Here is a 21,680-nt window from a genome sequence, read left to right on the forward strand (position 1 = left end):
CAGAAAGTTGTTTTGTAGTTTTGTTCTCTCTACATATTGCTCATAATAGAGATAATGATACTCAGTCGGGAAACAATGTTGCGGGTACATAACATGTCCTTTTTGAAGTTATAAATTTATTGTATTAATTGGCTAGAAAAATTAATTGACTAATAGCAGTAATAATATAAAATCCAACTAACCATATATGTATCCATATGTAGATGATATGAGTGAGGATGACTTATCTTCTGATGCATCACCTTTTTCTTCGGGGAACTCAAATGGTGTCTTATTCTCTTCCCTTTCCTAGTACAAATTATCATGTAGCTTACCTTGAAACAAGCAATTGACTTATATTCTAATTTCAGGTAGTCCGGTCGTTTTCAATATCACCGATAGGGACATGGACGACGAAATTATAATAGTTCAGAGTTCACCCCCTGAAGATAGCCCACCTGATAAGCGAAAACCACTTTTGGAGAATAATAATAATAAGAAGAAGAGAAAGGTTACAGAGGACGAGGAAAACAAAATGGAGGAGGAATCAGATGGGAAGGAGGACAACGCAGACAAGGAGGAAGAGGATGGCAGTGAGGAGGAGGAGGAGGACAGTGAAGAGGAGGAGGATGATGAGTGAAGTATACTTTCCTATGTAGTTTTTTTTATAGTGGCACCCTTTCTTCTTGCTCTTGGGAAAGGTTTAGCATTTAGCCGCTTAGTAGTTTGTTTCAAGAAGCAATGGTGGGCTCTCAATAGCTGCCTTGTGAGCAATTCCGTGTACGCCATTATCCTATCTAGGGTAGCATTTAGGAAAACAAAAAATATAATATATAAAAATATTTTTTTATCTGCTTTGTTTAGTTGGACCATCGGATTTTTGTATTTCCATGACATTCACGATCACTTTTTTTGTGAACAACTCATGATTTTTTTTGAATTTGCAAAAGTTTTGTTCAACTTCATGAATATGTCATGGGGCACGTCCTACAGGCGTGGGCCACGCGGCCAGGAGCAGCAGCCGTCGGCCGCATCAGGCGAGGCGTAGGTTGGGCAGGAGTCCTGGTCCTGATACATTAGTTCCTAGAATAAAAGACTAGTTTGTTACGTATAGGTTTCTAGTTTGTTAGCAGCCCATGGGGCCTTTATATATCGTATAATCAGCACCCTTTGAGGGCAAGCAATAAAGTTATTATCTCCTACCTCTTCCTCCGTCTCCTATCCTCTCCTCCCGCACCATTGAGCAGCCAGGCAAAAACCCTAGCGCTCCTATCCACCGAGACTACGAACTACGTAGTCGAGGCCCCGCTGTCTTGGGCACTGAGACCCTTGACAACTTGGTATCAGGTTCCAGCCGCTCCTCGGCCTCCTCCACGCTGCACCCGCCGCCCCGCCCACCTCCATCGCCGCCATCCGCCGCCGCCTCGATTTCTTCCGCCATGTCGGAACCCACCACCGCTGATTTGGCCAAGATGATCGAAGCCCTGACTGCAACCGTGACATCGCTGCAGTCGTCCGTGGCAGCCCTCCAGAAGGAGAAGTCGGCCTCCTCGTCAGCCGCCGATATCAGCCACGACGGACAGCACCACAACGATCGGCCCCCGCGGTTTCAGAAGATGGACTTCCCCAAGTTCGACGGCAAGTCCGACCCGCTCGCTTTCCTCAACAGATGCGAGTCCTTCTTCCATCAACAACGGATCACCGAGGAGGAGAAAGTCTGGATGGCGTCATACAACCTCGAGGGTTCTGCCCAGCTGTGGTACATGCAGGTCCAGCGTGACGAGGGCACTCCGCCGTGGCGCCGCTTTTCCGAGCTGCTCAACCTCCGCTTCGGGCCTCCTCTGCGCGCGAACCCGCTGGGCGAACTGATGGCGTGCAAGCGCACGACGTCCGTCGTCGACTTCCAGGAGCGGTTTGAGGCGCTCCTTCCCCGGGCAGGCTCCTTGTCGGAAACGCAGAAAGTTCAGATCTTCACCGCAGGCCTCCAGCCACCCCTTAGCCTCGACGTGGAAATCCATAACCCGCAGTCCCTCGCCGTCGCCATGAGCCTCGCCCGCAAATTGGAGCTGCGCGACCAGTGCACGCTTTCCGTCGCGCCACCGGTGCGTTTTCCGCAGAAGGGCATTCTGCCGACGCCAGGACCACGCCTCGCGCCCCCCGCACCGGCCCCACCAGCCGCACCCCAGCATGGCCATAGTCTGCCGGACGGGCGCCCAATCAAACGTCTCTCCCAGACAGAGATGGAGGAACGCCGTCGCCTGGGCCTATGCTTCAACTGTAACGAGAAGTTTGGCAGGGGCCACAACCGCGTGTGCCAGCGCATCTTTCTCCTCGACTTAGCGCCGGACGACGACGGCGACGACGCGGCCTCCGCTACTGATGATGCATCGCGCGCCGACCCTCAGATCTCGCTCCACGCAATCTCCGGGGTGCGCACGAGCGAAACCATGCAGATGCATATTACTCTCGGGGGTGTCTCCCTCCTCGCCCTGATCGACTCAGGCTCCACCCACAACTTCATCGCCGAGGAGGCGGCCGCTCGTGCTACGCTGCCATCCCCCACCACCGAGAAGATGCGCGTCACGGTGGCCAACGGCGAGCGCGTTCCGTGCCAGGGCGCGTACCGCGTCGTGCCCTTCCGCATCGGCCAAGAGGAGTTCTCGGAGGATTTCCTCGCCTTGCCGCTCGCGGGCTATGACATCGTCCTGGGCACGCAGTGGCTGGCGACGCTCGGACCGATCCTGTGGGATTTCCGCGCCCTCTCCATGACATTCTGGCGGAGGGGCCATCGGGTGTGCTGGCGCGGCATTGCAGGACCGGACGGGCCAGCCCTGAAATCATGCAGCGGCCGCGACTTCCTCGACGCCATCATCACCGAGTTCGACGGCATCTTCGCCGAACCCTCCGGCGTGCCACCGCCCCGCAGCCGCGACCACGGCATCACCCTGCTGCCCGGTTCCGCCCCGGTGGCCGTCCGTCCGTATCGCTACACGGCCGCGCACAAGGACGAGCTGGAGCGTCAGTGCGCCGCCATGCTCGCTCAGGGCATCATCCGAGCGAGTTGTTCCGCATTCTCGTCCCCGGTACTGCTGGTCCGCAAGGCCGACGGGTCCTGGCGCTTCTGCATCGACTACCGCGCCCTAAACGCCATTACTGTCAAGAATGCGTTTCCGATCCCGGTGGTGGACGAACTCCTCGACGAGCTCCGGCACGCTCGTTTCTTCACCAAGCTCGACTTGCGCTCCGGCTACCACCAGGTGCGGATGCGTGTGGAGGACATCCCGAAGACCGCCTTCCGTACTCATGACGGCCTCTACGAGTTCCTGGTGATGCCGTTCGGCCTCTGCAACGCGCCGGCAACGTTCCAGGCCCTCATGAACGATCTGCTGCGGCCGTACCTGCGCCGTTTTGTTCTCGTCTTCTTTGACGACATCCTCATTTTCAGCGAGACATGGGGTGACCATCTCCGACATGTGCGCACCGTCTTCACCGTCCTGCACCAGCACCGGCTCTTCGTCAAGCGATCCAAATGCGCATTCGCCGTCGAGTCGATCTCATACCTGGGTCACACCATCTCCGCTGCAGGAGTGGCCATGGATCTGGAAAAGGTGCAGGCAGTGGCCGAATGGCCGCAACCACGCTCGGCGCGCGCGGTTCGGGGGTTTCTCGGCCTTGCGGGGGTACTACCGCAAGTTTGTCAAGGAGTTTGGCGTGGTTGCCGCGCCACTAACGGCCCTCCTTCGCAAGGATGGTTTCTCCTGGTCGCCGGAGGCGGCAGCAGCTTTTCACGCCCTCAAGACGACAGTCACCACGGCTCCCGTCCTCGCGTTACCGGATTTCACGCGGCCGTTCATCGTCGAGTGTGACGCCTCGACATACGGCTTCGGGGCCGTCCTTCTTCAGGACCAACACCCGGTGGCTTTCTTTAGCCGGCCAGCCGCGCCACGTCACCGTTCCCTGGCAGCATATGAACGGGAACTCATCGGCCTGGTGCTCGCGATTCGTCACTGGAGACCGTACCTCTGGGGGCGCCAATTTGCGGTAAAACCGGATCACTACAGTCTCAAATTTCTACTTGACCAGCGTTTGGCAACCATCCCGCAGCATCATTGGGTCGGCAAACTACTGGGGTTCGACTTTACCGTGGAGTACAAGGCCGGTAGTACAAACACGGTGGCGGATGCCCTTTCCCGCCGCGACACGGAGGAGACGTCGATCATGGCGATCTCGGGTCCTCGCTTCGACTTCATCGATCGCCTCCGGCAAGCGACGTCCACAGATCCGGCGCTCGTCACGCTGCGTGAGGATATCACGGCGGGTACGCGGCAGCAGTCGTGGGCTCTCTCCGACGGCCTCGTCACTTTCAATGGCCGCCTCTACATTCCGCCGTCGCCCCCGCTACTCCAGGAGATTCTCAGTGTCGTGCACGATGATGGGCATGAAGGCGTCCTGCGCACCTTGCATCGTCTCCGCCGCGACTTCCACGCACCTAACCTTCGCAAGACGGTGCAAGAGTACATCCGCACTTGCAGTACTTGCCAGAGGTACAAGTCCGAGCACTTGCACCCCGCTGGGCTGTTGCTGCCGCTGCCGGTGCCCACGGGCGTGTGGACTGACGTCGGCATCGACTTCGTGGAAGCGCTCCCTCGCGTGGGCGGGAAGTCTGTCATCCTCACCGTGGTGGATCGCTTCAGCAAGTATTGCCACTTTGTGGCGCTGGCCCACCCGTACACGGCAGAATCAGTGGCGCAGGTGTTCTTCGCTGAGATTGTTCGTCTCCATGGCGTGCCGCAGTCCATGGTCTCTGACCGCGACCCCGTCTTCACCTCGGCTTTTTGGCGGGAGCTCATGCGCCTCACCGGGACAAAGCTGCACATGACGTCAGCGTTTCATCCACAGTCGGATGGCCAAACGGAGGCTGCTAACAAGATCATTGTGATGTACCTACGTTGTCTCACCGGGGATCGTCCCAGGCAGTGGCTCCGGTGGCTTCCCTGGGCCGAGTACATCTACAACACCGCCTACCAGACAGCGACCCAAGAAACTCCGTTCAAGCTTGTGTATGGTCGTGACCCTCCCACTATTCGCTCTTACGAGCCGGGCGACACGAGGGTAGCCGCAGTGGCCAGGAGCATGGCGGAGCGCGACGAGCTTCTCGAGGACGTCCGCTATCGTCTACAACAGGCACAGGCAGTCTACAAGTCCTACTACGACAGACGCCATCGGGACATTCGGCATGACGTGGGCGATTGGGTCTGGCTTCGCCTTCGCCAGCGCGCCGCGTCCTCTCTCAACTTGCCAACCAGGGGCAAGCTGAAGCCACGCTTCTATGGGCCGTACCGCATTTCAGAGGTCGTCAACGACGTGGCTTACCGCCTTGAGCTTCCGGCACGCTCGCGCCTCCATGACGTGTTCCACGTGGGCCTCCTCAAGAAGTTCTTCGGCACGCCTCCAACTGCACCGCCGGGTTTGCCTCCGATCCACAACGGAGCGGCTGTTCCAGAACCGGAGCGCGTGACTCGTGCGCGCCTAGCATGCGGCGTTCGCCAGCTACTCGTCCACTGGAAGGGTGAAGCAGCATCATCAGCTACATGGGAGGATCTTGACAGTTTCGTCGAGCGCTACCCCGCTTTTCAGCTCGAGGACGAGCTGCTCGTCGAGGGGGGGAGAGATGTCATGTGGGGCACGTCCTACAGGCGTGGGCCACGCGGCCAGGAGCAGCAGCCGTCGGCCGCATCAGGCGAGGCGTAGGTTGGGCAGGAGTCCTGGTCCTGATACATTAGTTCCTAGAATAAAAGACTAGTTTGTTACGTATAGGTTTCTAGTTTGTTAGCAGCCTATGGGGCCTTTATATATCGTATAATCAGCACCCTTTGAGGGCAAGCAATAAAGTTATTATCTCCTACCTCTTCCTCCGTCTCCTATCCTCTCCTCCCGCACCATTGAGCAGCCAGGCAAAAACCCTAGCGCTCCTATCCACCGAGACTACGAACTACGTAGTCGAGGCCCCGCTGTCTTGGGCACTGAGGCCCTTGACAGAATATTTTTTCAATACGTGAATATTGTTTCAGAATCACTAATGCTTTATGATTTGTGGAATAGTTTTCCAAAATTCACATGTTTTTTATATTTGGTACCTTTTGAAATCCTCAATTACCTTAAATAAGAAAAAGTAAAAACAAAAAAACAAAAAAGTAAAAAAATGTAATGAAAAGAATGAAATACACTGGAGGTCGGCGCGGTGTCACTTTAGTCCTATATCTTTCAAAATGCACCTTTTAGGTGCTAATTCTATAGTAAGTGGTTCATCCAAGGTCCTTTTTTCCACTAGGGCTCGCTGACCTGTTTGTGTGGTGCGTTGACCCCATGCCACGTCGACTCGGGAGAGGGGAAGGAAAAAGAAGAGAAGAGAAACAATACATGTTCATTTGGAACAAACTAATGACAGTAGTAGTGGCTCTGAGTTGGTTGACTCTGACAATGAATTACAGAAAGATGACGATGATCTGTTTGTGGAATGTGGGGATGACTAACATGGATTCAGTCCAACCTGAACGAAAACAATTCAGAAATATAGAAATGGGATAGAATCAAAACAAAAGGCTTTAAAACTCTCAAACTCTTGGTTCTTACACAATGGTTGGGGCACTTGTAGAACACCCGTCAAGGGTTAATAGTAGATTTTTACTGAAGCTTAATGATGCTAGGGACACGACAGCAAGGACACACCAGCAACGGCAACGACATACCCGACGAAGTTGGAGCTTGCGCTGTCGGCGGCGGCACTGATGACGACGCTACCATGCTCCTCTTCTTCAGCTGCTTCCCCGCCTAGGGGCTTGAAGTTCCGACCATGGATAGGGATAAGGCATGAGAGAGAGAGAGAGAGAGAGAGAGAGAGATAGAGAGAAGGGATTTGGGGAAGAATGAGAGCCAGGTAGTGAGGATTGTGAAGAACAATGTTTATAAGTTTTTTTTGTAAAATATAGCAGCCTCCGCGGCCCCTGAAAAGACATGGCTTGGGTCAACGCGCCACGCAAGCAGGTCAACGAGCGCTAGTGAAAAAAAGAGCCTCGGGTGAACCACTTATTATATGATTAAGACCTAAATATGCATTTCAAAATATATAGGAATAAAGTGACGCTGCGTCAAAATATTTAGGACCTCCAATGTATTTTTTAACTTTTTTGAGACAAAATGTATTTTTTAACTCTAATGAAAATACTGGAGGGGCTTCCCGGTCCGCTCATGGACCGGTCCGGCATGCCGGAGGGGAGCGCGAGAGCTATTTCTCGCTTTCGCTGAAGGAAAATCGCGACGCGTACGAAACTGGGCCGGCCCACTTGGGAACGCTAAAATTATAAAAAGCGACGAAAAAAGGGAAGCGCGCAAGGGACTCGATTCCTGGTCTCCACAACGGTAGTCGGTTGTGCTAGCCAACGAACTAGCTACGAATTTGTGATAAAGTTCGAGGCGCGAGCTACTTGAGTTAACACAAGCGAGATTTCCACTAGTTTTTCCCGGATTGTCAGTTTTTCTGGTTTTTTCTCTTTTCTTTTTTTGCTTCATTTTTATTCAGTTTTCTCCAGGTTATTTCTCCATTTTTGTTTGTTTCTTTTCTTCTCCATTTTTTGTTTTTCTTTTGTTTGTTTTCATTTTCACGCTAAATTTTCGTACATGCCAAAAACATTTTTTTAATAAATGATCAACATTTTTTGTATACACGTTCAACATTGTCCGAACACTTATTCAACATATTCAAATGCTTGTTCAACATTTTAATACTTATACAACATGTTTCAAATACTTGTTTGACATTTTTAAAATACTCATTTAACATTTTCTAATACTTATTCAACACTTTCTCAAATACTCTTTCAACATTTTCAAATTTTTTTGTTCCACATTTTCATACTTATTCAACATTTTCAAACTTTTTGTTCCACATTTTCCATATACTTGTTCAACATTTTGTAGTACTTATTCAACATTTTCCAATAAGTTTTCAACATTTTTTAATACTTATTCAAAAAAATCAAATACTTGTTAAACATTTTTCAAATACTTGTTCTACATTTTTATTTAGAATGCTTGATTAACACTTTTCTATACATGATCAACATTTTTTAAAATACCTTTTCAACATTTTTCAACAACTTGTTCAGCATTTTAAAATACTTATTCAACATTTTCAAATTTTTTGTTCCACATTTTTATACTTATTCAACATTTTCAAAATTTTTGTTCCATCCTTTCCATATACTTGTTCAACATTTTGTAATACTTATTGAACAGTTTTCCAATATGTTTTCAACATTTTTAATACTTATTCAACATTTTTTCAAGTACTTGTTCAACATTTTCAAAAATTTGTTCTACATTTTTTAATTTGAATGCGTAAATTAACATTTTTTATACATGATCAATATTTTTTCAAATACTTGTTCAACATTTTCAAATACTTGTTCTACATTTTTCTTATTTTGAATGCTTAATTAAGATTTTTCTATAGATCATCAACATTTTTCCAAATACTTGTTCAACATGTTTCAAATGTTTTTGTAGACTTTTTTGTCAGTATATATATTTAAAATATTTGAAAGTATAAACAAAATGACAAAAATAAAGCAAAAAAACTAAATCAGATAACCTAAAATAAAAGAGGAAAATGAGGTTGTGGCCTCTCTCGCGCTTGGGCCGGCCCAATCCGCCATCTCCTCAGGGAGCAGTCCCCTCCCTCTCACAGAAAGCAAGAAATAGGGGCGCCTGGAGGGAAGGGCATAAAGCGTTTTTTTAACACCAAATAGCTTTATTTAGGCAATGCTTATGTGAATACAAGCTATTGGTTGGGGGAGGTGAGCCAAATATGGCGCCCACTCTCAAAGATGGGTAGAAGCCCTAATAGGATTGTGTGCTTCTAAATTACAAGCTCGAGACTCATGACTAATAGATGCTTCCTGGAGTAGCTCCTTCTTCACTACGATCTCTTTGACAATCACTCCATAGTTGCATGGATTCTCCTCCTGAATGTTCCGTACTACTTGCAATCTGTAACTTGGACTGGTTCAAGTCCAGAGCCAGGGAGAGAGCCTAATTACAGGCAATAGCTTCCAGGATTGCCGGCTGAGTAAGCCCCTCAAACACCACTGACGATACTCCAAGGAACGTGCCGCTCGAGTCTCGACAGACTGCACTAACATCATCTTTGTTTTCTCCTCGGTTGACTCCACCATCAACATAAATCTTGGCGCTGCCGATAGCCGGGGCTTGCCATCCGCCCCGGACCGTGCGTGTCCCGTTGGGGCTGCTCTTCTTCACATATGGACCAAAGCGTTTGCTGCAGAATTACGTGGTTGGGCCTGGCCCATTTACTGCATTGGTGTAAGCGAGCTCGGGCTTTCATGTCCGCCGCAACGATTATCAGGTACTCCCTCCATTCGGAATTACTTGTCTCGGATATGGATGTATCTAGACTAGATACATCCATATCCGAGACAAGTAATTCCGAACGGAGGGGGCAATAAATATGGGCCGGTTATTTCAGGTAAATATGGGCCGTTGGGCCTCACCGATAAAAGGTGCATAGCTGCTATGGAGGAGGAGGAGGAGGCATCGGGACTCTTCTATACTACTATTAAACAATCAAACAAGAACTTCTTTAAGCACACCCCACAAAGCGTACACAGATCCAATACAACCGCACGATTAGGCCAAGTAAAATCAATCTAACGGTTAGCCTTAACCTAACCCATTTTCTATGTGCACTTAGTAATTTACATTGACTGACCGTACTCCACCGTGAAGGAAAATATGAAACTCCACACCTAAGCAATTAGAAAACTAATAATCACAGGTGCATCCTATTCTAGGAAACTAAATCAGAGTGCATCCATCCTATTAGGAAACTAATCTCACACAAATCCATCCTATTAAAAAACTTATCTCAGACGCATCCATCCTATTAGGAAGCTAATCGCGAGCCGCCTGCCGCCATCATGCACGCTAGCCACGATGTGGGAAGCGCGAGGAGCTTCATCTTTCTCCGGGAACACACGTGCTGTCGCCACCATCATCTTCCGCCTGGAGGCCAGGTGCTCTTCTGCCGCTACTGCGACGACTCCATCCACGTTCAGGGCATGCTCTACGGCAACCATCGGCAAACTTGAGGACATACTATTTAAGGCCTTATTTGCACCGCCTCTCTTTTTTTGTCTGCGCGCCTCTTTCCTCCAATAATATTAATGAATAACTTTTTTCGGATCAGGTATTACACTGTGTACGCTTTGTACCTATTTTATTTTATTAGGAAACTAATAATCACAGGTGCATCCTATTCTAGGAAACTAAATCAGAGTGCATCCATCCTATTAGGAAACTAATCTCACACAAATCCATCCTATTAAAAAACTTATCTCGGACGCATCCATCCTATTAGGAAGCTAATCGCGAGCCGCCTGCCGCCATCATGCACTCTAGCCACGATGTGGGAAGCGCGAGGAGCTTCATCTTTCTCCGGGAACACACGTGCTGTCGCCACCATCATCTTCTGCCTGGAGGCCAGGTGCTCTTTTGCCGCTACTGCGACGACTCCATCCACGTCCAGGGCATGCTCTACGGCAACCATCGGCAAACTTGAGGACATACTATTTAAGGCCTTATTTGCACCGCCTCTCTTTTTTTGTCTGCGCGCCTCTTTCCTCCAATAATATTAATGAATAACTTTTTTCGGATCAGGTATTACACTGTTACAAATGTACCTATTTTATTTTTCTTCATAACTCATCAGTATATGTACGTACAGATCGTCTTACAGCATTGTAAGTTAGTATGGTTGCCAAAGCATAAACACATACAAAACCGGCTGAATACTTTCTATCATGATAATTATTGGATTTCTTTTAGCCCTTTTACATTTCAATTAGTTCTTGTAAATCATCTTTATTTTATATAGAAGTCGTTGTAGTCACATATCATCTTCTATTTCCTATTATCCATAGTAGATAACTATATAATTTTGGCAATCCACACAACCAAAAAATATATGTAATTGATCCAAATTAGTACAAGTATATATTTTGCTATGCAGATTAGTAGAATAAAATAAGATTCGAGAATTAAGCATCTTGAACAATATAGCTGCACCGTAAGGCAGTTTATACTTTTTTTCCTGGCTACAATCGAAGAGAAGACTACACTACAAGCTAATATTACTGCATTAATAAATAATTGCTGATTTTATTTAAATGAGAATATTTTCCTGTGATTACTCTATGCAGCAACATAACCACTATTGTGTCTCACTTTTGAAAATACAATTTGAGCGATATCAAACATTGTGTATCCATTTGATTTATATTTTTAAAAACATTAATTTTTTTATTATGTTAATCTCACTTGAATTACATTTGAGACGTGCGTTGCACGTGCATGCTTACTAGTACCAAGAAAAACAAAAAGGAGGCGATAAAAGAGAGTATTGTGGGGATAGAACGGGGAAAGTAAGGGGATTCATTCTAGGGTTTCTTCATCCCCTCCCAGATGCCTCTCCCAAATCAACCGCGGCCGCCGCCGACGGCGGCGACCGAGCGCATCTGTAAGCCCTCAAGCTGGGATCCGCGGCTCGAGGTTCAACGTCGGGAGAGATCGGAGCTTCTCAACAAGATCATGGACTCGTATGATCATGTCCAGAAGCGACTCGCCATGGCCACGGCATTCAAAGAGGAGATCTTCGTCGGCGCCGGCCTCTCCTTTGGCCTTCTCGACCCGACCACCAACATCATCTACAACACCCTCACCGCCTCCGACCTCTGCGCTGACGAAATCAAGGCTGTTCAGCACCGGGACATTGCCGAGCGCTCCCTGGACGGCCTTGTCGCCTTCCTCGTCTCCTTGTTCCGCTACCTCGCGGACTGGGAGGCCGTGCGCTACCTGCTCCTCGCCGACGCCGACCTCGTCTACGCGATGCGCCTCATCGTGCATGACCGGTGCCTCTCTTTCTTCAATATCAACTCTGATACCAGCAGGTCCGTTGTCCGCACTGCCCTAATGTGCGCGGCGCGGGCCTCCAAGCACATGGATCCCCACCACCTCGTCCGCACCTGGCTGTCGCCGATTCGCCCTCTGGAAGAAGCTGTGCACGCGATCCAGAATGACATCAATAATTTCACCTCTGTATTCGACCCACGGCACCATGCTCGCAAGCGTCCTCGCATGTCAATGCAACCCCTTGATTTTGCTTGGAAGCGTGCATTCGAGCTCCCTCAGTTGCCATCCTCCGTCGTGCCGTATCGACCTTACCAGTGCATGAAGTTTGCGCTCCTCCAGCGCATCCACGCCTTCTACCTGAAGGCACTTGCCCTGCTTCCGGTGAGTGAGCTCCGGTCTTGCTACCACCACAGCATGCTCAAGGCTGGCCACTGCTATGGCCCCTTCGATCCTGTCGCCAACATCATTATCAACACAATCTGGTATAACTCGGTCTCCCCACCGACCAAAAAACTCAAGCTTGACATGATCAGTACCAATAGTCTGTTACGCATCGAGGCTCACTCCTTCTATGGCCTTGTTTCTTTCCTCTGAGCTTCCGGCAAGAAACTCTATGAAGCCATGTGCTTCTTGCTTATTTCTGATTGCGCTCTGGGCGATATGAACTTTTCGAACCCTTTGGTTGACTTCGGTGATCAAAACAAAATTTGTAATAGCTTCAGGATTGCCGGTGTGGCTGCTTGGCACCCTGACCCTGTCGCTCAAGCAGAGTTTATTTCCTCATGCAAGTATCCGTTCTCAAGTCCGAGGATTAATGCTCCACTCGACTCTGCTGATGTTGACCACATTACCAGAAAGATGTTTCAAGGACTCCCCGCCCCTGGCAGTTTGCTGCGGCGTCAATCTGTTGACATGCCCAAGCTCTGCCGTCGTGTTCAATATAAAATTGACCAATGGATGCACGAGTATACAAGAATCTCAAAGAAAGTCAAAGCAGCGCTTGCCTCATACAGAGTTAGTTCATCTTGAGATTTGTGTGTTTACTTCTAATTATCATCCTGACATGTTGCAGTCATTGATTTGCTCCTTGCCTCTGCCCACCTGCAGGAACCCTTGTATCTTCATGTTATTTGTGGCGTCAACCATAATGTGTCTGGCCCTGAGTACTGTATGGATGGTCACAAACCCGTTTACATATACCAGCATACTCATGTTAATTTTTTGGCAAGTCGAAGAGATGGAAATCCAGAACTCTTCTTTGCTGAACTTAGCAACGATGAGGCAGAGGATGGAGGTGGGAAGGTTTTGTGTTGTCCTGTGAGCTTTCCACAGCCACGACAAGGTATCTTATATTTCTTCATACAGCAAGTAGACTAAACTAACATGGTAACATTTGGACATCTATAAAACCACCTCTAAGGGTCTCTTTTTGAAGTCCTAATGCTCTACTGCTAGTGCCAAGATATAAATGTTTTTAAGTAAATTGGAACATATCTCATCCTGCAGTTTGGTACAGTTTGAACATTCGTATGAACCCGCGCTGCTCTCTGGTATTGTGGTCACCTCTAGGTTCTCTTTTTAAGTCCTAATGGTCTTCTTTTAGTAAACACAATTTTCAATTGTCTAAACAACAGAGTTGGATCAGAATAAGGAATAAAAGTCAATTTGTTCGAAATGAGACAAAGAAAAGAGTTTAAAGACGACTCAAATTTTTTGGAAGTGTAAATGTATTCCAAATTTGAAACCAGTACATCAATAGTGTTCCCTCCCAAGCTACCACTGGCAGTGTAAGCACCACTATATTAGTCCTGGTCATCCACATCTGATCTACATTCTAAAGCTCGGATGTTCACAAACTGATGATTACTTTTGCTCGAAGTTGCTATCCAGCAAGCTTCTGAGACATAGGGAAAAAAAGGTCTACTAGGTCTCCTCCTTGCAATAATGAACTACTGAATCTGAAGAAGTCATCTAAGAGCTCAATAAGTAGGCTGAACCAAGTTAAACTTTTGCTTAGATGCATATCCTGCTATGAATTCGATTTATCTGGTAGATAATCATAATAGATCATACCAGTTTTTTGTAAACACACATTCTGGCCCCATCTTGGTACACGTTGTCAGTGAGCATCAAAACTTGTGAGTAATACTTGTCGAAAACTGCTGGTATAGATAGACTAAAGTAGCAGACTTAACTCCATCATTTTGTCTCAACTAACCTGATGATCCAACTGACGTTGTGCATGAGTATTTAAGTACTCAAGATTACGAACATCAATGCTTATCGATGATTCCATGGATACATAACTAGAATGTTTCTTTGTGTTGCTTATCAGTTCAGGTTTTGAGTTGCATACTTCATTTGAAGTAGATTCAATTGCAATATATTGCTGTGTAAATCATTCTAAGAAAAAATGGATGATGGTTGCCTGTTGTTAGGAAATTGCACATTTAGGTTCTTAAAGTTCATTCAAGTCGGTCATCAGCCATTTAAGCCAGTACAGGATAGCAATTTATGATGTGGCATGATAATCCTTTTGGTGCCTCGTCTTGTGTTGGAGTGGTAAGATAGTTTGCTGAAAACCCCATCTTTGAACCCCATATAGCAGGGAGCCCTATGTCAGCTACTGCACTATCACTGAGTACTTCTATGCATTGCAGACTTGTTCTTAGTCAGATATCAGCAGGGGTAATCCCACCTTGATGTTTGCATGATCAGCCAATTTCTCGCAGTTAGTGATTAATAGGAAATGTTTAGGGCATAAAGTTATGCAGAAGTGTCTGAGTTCCACAAAAATAAACACTATCTATGCATGCATAGATAGTTGAAACTGAGTTACTCCTCAGAAATTTCATTTTGCAATTACTTGTTTTTACTGCCGATAGGTTATGCTAAAGTCTTTGATGGGTTCTAATCTTGCTATCTTGTTTGTGTGCTTCAGAAGAAATCCGCTGTCTGTACTGTGATTATGAAGGTACTAAAATTGTGCACCCGGCTATGGAGGAATTCCCATTCAAAGGGCGTGACTCAGAGTTTCAGAAGATGGTGTGTGGAATAGATCCCTACGAAGATGAACCCTGTCCAGGCGTTTCGCAGTTCTACACCAACTGCACTATCATCAGGACCTCGTCCACGGCATTAGATTGTGTGGGACATTTGGGAGTAGATGACTGGATCTATACCGACTTTGATGACGACAGTGATGAGGAAGATGACAGTGATGATTATAGTTGTGAATCCGAGTGAGGTGGGTTTGGCTAGCGTTACTAACAAGCAGTTAGTTTCCAACTTTGCTGTACGGCAAATCAAGGTATTGCAAAGTCTGAGGTCCTACCCGTTAGCTTTCTGCTTTGCTGTAGCCGAAGTTATGATATTTCGGAAGTCATAGCCCCTCCTACCTGTTTGTGTATTGGATCATTCGCATGTGTTGGGAGTATTCTGACTCCACAGCAATATTATATCGTCACTAGAAGGCAGTGGTGCTCCGATGTGCCTCCATCTACATGCTCTTTTTTTATAACAGATCTGCATGCTAATTTTAATTCAGCTACCTTACAGTGAGAAAAAAGGGGGGAACGTATTTTTCACCGCCAAATGTATGTAGGTGGACAAATAATTCCCTAAAGTCGAATTTGCTATTAATTTTCACCCTCGTCACATTTTTAAAACAAGGTAAATCACCGCATCAGGTGGTTTTTGAGTGGTATTGGTATTATATTAAGAGGTAAATACACTAGGGGTGCCTCAACTTGTTTTGCACGGTTAGTTTAGTGCCTAAAGTTGCAAAATACACGAAATTGATGCTTAAACTAGTCTAGCTGTGCAAATACGGTGCCACCTTCTGTATCTGGACGTATGCTCTGCTCACGTGACATGACAACCCCACATGTCAGTGGCAGAGAGCGGGGAACGTGCTGGGTGGCCTGCGCTTGAGATTGTTTTTGCAGGAAACCTCTCATATTTAATTTAATCACGTAGGGAAAACCTATGTCATTATAAGCATATGACAGACATAAACTAAAGAAAACGTGTGAGTCCATGCCAAACTCTGCTGAATAGGCAATCATGAAGTCGAACTGTACATATTGCGTTGTTATGCAAAAGGTAATTCTTCTATAAAAATATAAAGGAGGCACTTGCCTCTGTGGTCTCGCCTTTTTTGTAACTTTGCAATACGGGCATATTGTGCCCGTTTTTTGAACTTCAAAGAAACGGATTTTTACAGCGCAAAAAATTCCGAATTTTTTATATGTGCACATATAGAAGTGTAATACATCGTGTGAACTTTCATCAAAATCTGTGCTTGTATGTGAGAGATAAGAAAAAGACAAATACATGCAAAAATCAGCTCTTTTTTTCGCCGGATTTTTGTCTTTATTGCAGAGTATAATATAACATCATTTCAGACGAAATTTGACAGTCACTTATAGCACATGCATATGTTTTTGTCAAATAAATAAATAAATGGTAACTTTTAAGTGACGGTTTTTACCCTTTCAAAAAAAAGTGCTCAGTGGCCACCGTGCTCCAAAAATCCGTTGTGGTCGCTATGTACCTCTTCAAGCGATTTTGTTTCCATATGGCGCTCGTATAGGTCTAGACAAGTTTTATTTTTACTTTTTCAAGTTTGTGGTTATAATTTTTTTACTATTTTAAAAAATAAATGTTCGAAAAAAGTACAAACTGCCATAAACTTAGAAGAAAGTTTTAGTGCATTTGAAAAATGTTCAACATGTTTTGGGAAAAGTTTTCACATGTATTAACAAATTATAAGTGTTTTTGAAAAATATTTGCCATGCATTAAAAATGACGATGTGTATTTTACAAAAGGCTCAACATGTTTTTAGAAAATGTTTAACGCTTATTAAAATTGTTTTGAATATCCTTATATTTCTACAAACATGGTTGACATGTTTGGATACATTGTATAATTTAATATTATTAGAAAATAATTTTTAATACATGTTGAATAGTTTACAAAATACAAAGTTGTCAAATTTTTAATAATTGGGTATTCTAGAAATAGAGTGAAGATACACAATAATTGTGTGTGCTTCTGGTGCAGAATGAAGATATATGAATTTACACAATAGTATTTAATATGGGTTCAACTATTTAGATCAACATAAAATTCTGAAAAAGTTCATTTTACCTCTTCAAAGTACACACAAAAAGAAGAAAACAGATTTGAAATTACGAAGTAATTTAATATTGGTAATTATTGTATTTTTATATGGGAAAAATTGTGTGTCATAAAACTAAACATGAACTTGGAAAAAATAAAAAATAAACAGTGGTAATAAATAAAAAATAAATGATGGATAAACGCGTCAATCAGTCTACAATAGCTTTATTGCTAACATTCTTATGGAAAGCAAAGTTCAGCTGCATGGCTAGATCGTGCCGGTAGTTGACCAGGAGGTGCCTCGTTCGAAACTCCTCTGTGTTTTTTGTTCATTTTATTTTTATCTAGCATACCCTATACTTCAAGACTTTCCTGCGTGATTAAATAAAATTCGAGTTTGATTTGTGTAAAATAATTCCTCACGAGCGGGCACATGGGCCACTGCCGCACTAGCACTCCATGCGGACAGCACATACGTTGGAATACGGATGAAGGCACCGTATTTGCACGATCGAACAAGTTTAAGCATCAGTTTCATGCATTTTACAACTTTAGACACCAAACTGACCGCACAGGACAAATTTAGGCACCTCCGATGTATTTAACTCTTTATATTATACAATTTGTATAACATGGTGCTACAATCATTTATACTTGCCGAAAACAAGAGGCTGCAAAAAATTGTAAACCATCAAAAAAATTTAAATACACACTCAAAGAATCCTGGGCCCGCCCCTGCCCCTCTCCCTTTAAGATCTACTCCCTCCCGTCCTATAAGAGCATCTCTAAAAGCATGGGCGGATTTAACAGCTGCCCAATAGCAAAAAAAATGCAAAAAAAAAAGAAAAAATTGGAGACTACAAAGGCTGTGATGTCGGGCCCAGCGTGCAGCAAATATGCGGTAGTCGGGCGGCTACTATAAAGGCTGTGATGTCTACTACACAACCTTTTTCTTGTAGACTCGTGTTGGGCCTCCAAGCGCAGAGTTTTGTAGGACAGTAGCAAATTTCCCTCGAGTGGATGACCTAAGGTTTATCAATCCGTGAAAGGCGCGGGATGAAGATGGTCTCTCTCAAACAACCCTGCAACCAAATAACAAAGAGTCTCTTGTGTCCCCAACACACCTAATACAAATGGTAAATTGTATAGGTGCACTAGTTCGGCGAAGAGATGGTGATACAAGTGTAATATGAATGGTAGATATAGGTTTTTGTAATCTGGAAATATAAAAATAGCAAGGTAACTAGTAACAAAAGTGAGCGAAAAAGGTATTGCAATGCTTGAAAACAAGGCCTAGAGTTCATACTTTCACTAGTGCAAGTTCTCTCAACAATGATAACATAATTAGATCATATGGCAATCCCTCAATGTGCGACAAAAGTCACTCCAAAGTTCCTATCGCGGAGAATATAAGATTAAATTGCTTGTAGGGTACGAAACCATCTCAAAGTTATTCTTTCCGATCAATCCGTTGGGCTATTCATATAAGTGTCACAAACAACCCTAGAGTTCGTAGTAAAATAACACCATATGACACACATCAATCAACCCTAATGTCACCACAAGTATCCGTGGGTCAATTATCCGATATGCATCAAACAACTTCAGATTCTTAATATTCAATCCAACATAAAGAATCTCAAAGAGTGCCCCAAGATTTCTACCGGAAAAACAAGGACGAAAATATGCATCAACCCCTATGCATAGATTATCCCAATGTCACCTCGGGAATCCGCGAGTTGAATGCCAAAACATACATCAAGTGAATCAATAGAATACCCCATTGTCACCACGGGTATTCCACACAAGACATACATCAAGTGTTCTCAAATCCTAATCAATCCGACAATAGTGAAAGCTCAAAGGTAAAACTCAATTCATCACAAGAAGGTAGAGGGGGAGAAACACCATATGATTCAACTATAGTAGCAAAGCTCGCGGTACATCAAGATCGTGCCAAATCAAGAATATGAGAGAGAGAAAGAGATCAAACACATAGCTACTGGTACATGCCCTTAGGCCCGAAGGTGAACTACTCCCTCCTCGTCATGGAGACCGCGGGGATGATGAAAATGGCCATCGGTGATGGTTTCCCTCTCCAGCAAGGTGCCGGAACGGGCTCCCAATTGGTTTTTCATGTCTATAGAGGCTTGCGGCGGCGAAACCCCCGATCTAGGTTTATTTCTAGGGGTTTCTATATTTATAGAAATTTTTGGCGTCGGGAACAAGTCAGGGAGGGGTCCATGAGACGACGACAAGGTAGGGGTGCGCCCTAGGGGGGCGCCCTCCACCCTTGTGGATGCCTCATGGCTCTTCTGGCCCAGCTCTTTTGCTTCAGGGGCTTCTTCTGGTCCATAAAAAATCACCGTAAATTTTCAGCTTATTTGGACTCCGTTTGATATTTTATTTCCGCGAAACTCAAAAATAAGGAAAAAACAGAAACTGGCACAGGGCTCTAGGTTAATAAGTTAGTCCCAAAAATCATATAAAATAGCATATAAATGCATATAAAACATACAAGATAGATAATATAATAGCATGTAACAATCAAAAATTATCGATACGTTGGAGACGTATCAGACCCCCGTTTCACTCCCGCGCCCAGGAAAAAAATCACTGGATCTGCGCGCCTGCTGCCATCGCCACTGCAGACCCACCACCATATACCAACATCGTTGCTGCTCTGCCACTACTTCTCTACCTCGTCGCCCCTCCTCCGTTCGCCCGCGGGTTGTCGCCGCTCTGCCGTTCGCCCTGATTTGGTCTCTGCCCGTGTCGTGACCGCCGCATCAAATTGGTCGTCTATTCACTGTTGATTGGCCACCGTTGTGTCCATGGTTGTTCTGTCATGTCCCCACTCGGTGTTCTAGTGGCCGTCAGAGCTGCACAGCTGGGTGCACCACCGTCGCGGCCGAGCGGAGGTCGACGACATTTGGCCGACCACGACAGTCTCGGAGCTCTTGGATGGATAGCCGGCTTCCCCATGTTGAGGAGCACTTCCGGTGGCTGTTGCCCACCCCCTCCCGATAGCCGCAAGCCACTGACGACTCTCCAGCTGGATATCTCCTCCTTGCACACAAGGTGTTCGACGAAATAACTACCAAGGGAAGAAAAATAATTTCGGGTTTTATGCATTTGTAGAACTATAGCTTGGTAGGTAGTTTCGTATTGTAGATGAGTTCGTGCGACTCCAACTATTACGATGATTCCTCGTCGGTTGAGGAATTTGATTTGACCGAGGAGGAAGATATTGCTATGATTGTGATTTTCTATGGAAAGAAAGGAAAGAGGCGGGCGACCGATTGTGGGGCGACTACTTTGCCTCAAGACCTCACTATCCAGAAAGGTATTTTTGACACCGGTTTAGGACGTCCATAGGCTTGTTTCTTCATGCACGCAATTATGTGAAGGAACATGACCAGTCCTTCATTCAAAGGAGGAACTGTGCCGAAGCTCTTGGACATAGCACCGAGGAGGTCACTGTTGCATTGTGCATGATGGCTTATGGTATTCCGGTAGATTCCATTGATGGCAACTTGGCAATGGGAGAGAGCACTTCAATTTTCTCCGTCAAACAATTTGTGAAGGTGGTTGTGAAGTGTTTGGTCCTCAGTATTTGAGAGCACCCAATGCTCAAGACACGACGAGACTTTTGGAGACGAACAAGGCCCGTGGGTTTCCAGGCATGCTTGGCTCCATTGGCTGCATGCACTGGAAGTGAAAGAATTGCCCCTGAGCATGATATGGACAGTACAAAGGACGCAACCATCATTCTTGAGTCAGTGGTGGATCAGGAGACATGGATCTGACAATGCCTACTTTGGGATGTCTGGATCTTGCAATGATATCAATGTGTTGCATCGATCTCCTCTCTTCACCAAGTTAGCTAACGCGGAACACACATGGGCGACCTTTCAAGCAAATTGGTGCACGTACAACTTTGGGTATTATCTTGCGGATGAGATTTATCCAAAGTGGAGTACTTTCGTCAAGCCAGTTCCAAAACTCCAAGGTAAGAAAGAACTTTACTTTCACAATGCTCAAACAGTTGCTAGAAAAGATGTGGAAAGTGATTTTGAGATTTTGCATGCCCATTTTGCTATTGTGCGAGGACAGACTAGGTTTTGGAATAAAGATATCCTATGGTACTGTGACGCCCGGATAATCAAGCTACAGTAACCTCTGCTAATGATGCCTCATCACCACTCTTACTGTTGTAAACCTCGCGATGATTCAATCCCGTTCGAATTCAAATTTCAAAATCAAAGCAAACAATAAAAGTTTTTCAAAATTTAAAACAAAAGTGTTCGGGAGATGCCATATTTTACATAAGTCAATATGGTGTAATAGACACAATTTTATAAACTGCCTAAGTATTTTAAAATAAATAAAAACAGAAAAGGAAAACAAATAAAAGAAAGAAACTAAAAAAAAGGGAACCCCCTCCCACGGCCTACTGGCCTCGTTGGCCGGCCCATTCGGGTGCAGGCCCAACCGGCCACCCCCTCCCCTTATCCATTCCCCCCCCCGAAACCCTAACCACCCCGTCACCCACTTCCCCTCCCCACGACGCCACTCCCTCTCCCCCCTC

The 21,680-nt window shown here is 45.8% G+C and overlaps 2 protein-coding genes across 2 annotated transcripts; both read left to right on the forward strand.

Annotated features, from left to right (window-relative positions):
• On the forward strand, positions 1-796 carry LOC119351988 (parathymosin-like). Its single transcript, XM_037618746.1, has 3 exons — positions 1-84; positions 204-266; positions 351-796. The coding sequence occupies exons 2-3, from the start codon at positions 209-211 to the stop codon at positions 617-619; spliced, it is 327 nt and encodes a 108-aa protein (XP_037474643.1). The 5' UTR covers positions 1-84; positions 204-208; the 3' UTR covers positions 620-796.
• A 10,708-nt stretch (positions 797-11,504) lies between these two features.
• LOC119351989 lies at positions 11,505-15,468 on the forward strand. Its single transcript, XM_037618747.1, has 3 exons — positions 11,505-12,978; positions 13,072-13,306; positions 14,906-15,468. Exon 1 carries the CDS (start codon positions 11,518-11,520, stop codon positions 12,556-12,558), a length of 1,041 nt encoding a protein of 346 aa, XP_037474644.1. The 5' UTR covers positions 11,505-11,517; the 3' UTR covers positions 12,559-12,978; positions 13,072-13,306; positions 14,906-15,468.
• Positions 15,469-21,680: the final 6,212 nt, after the last annotated feature.

This window comes from Triticum dicoccoides, chromosome 2A (genome assembly GCF_002162155.2).
Source record: "Triticum dicoccoides isolate Atlit2015 ecotype Zavitan chromosome 2A, WEW_v2.0, whole genome shotgun sequence".
In the NCBI taxonomy this organism is placed as follows: domain Eukaryota; kingdom Viridiplantae; phylum Streptophyta; class Magnoliopsida; order Poales; family Poaceae; genus Triticum; species Triticum dicoccoides.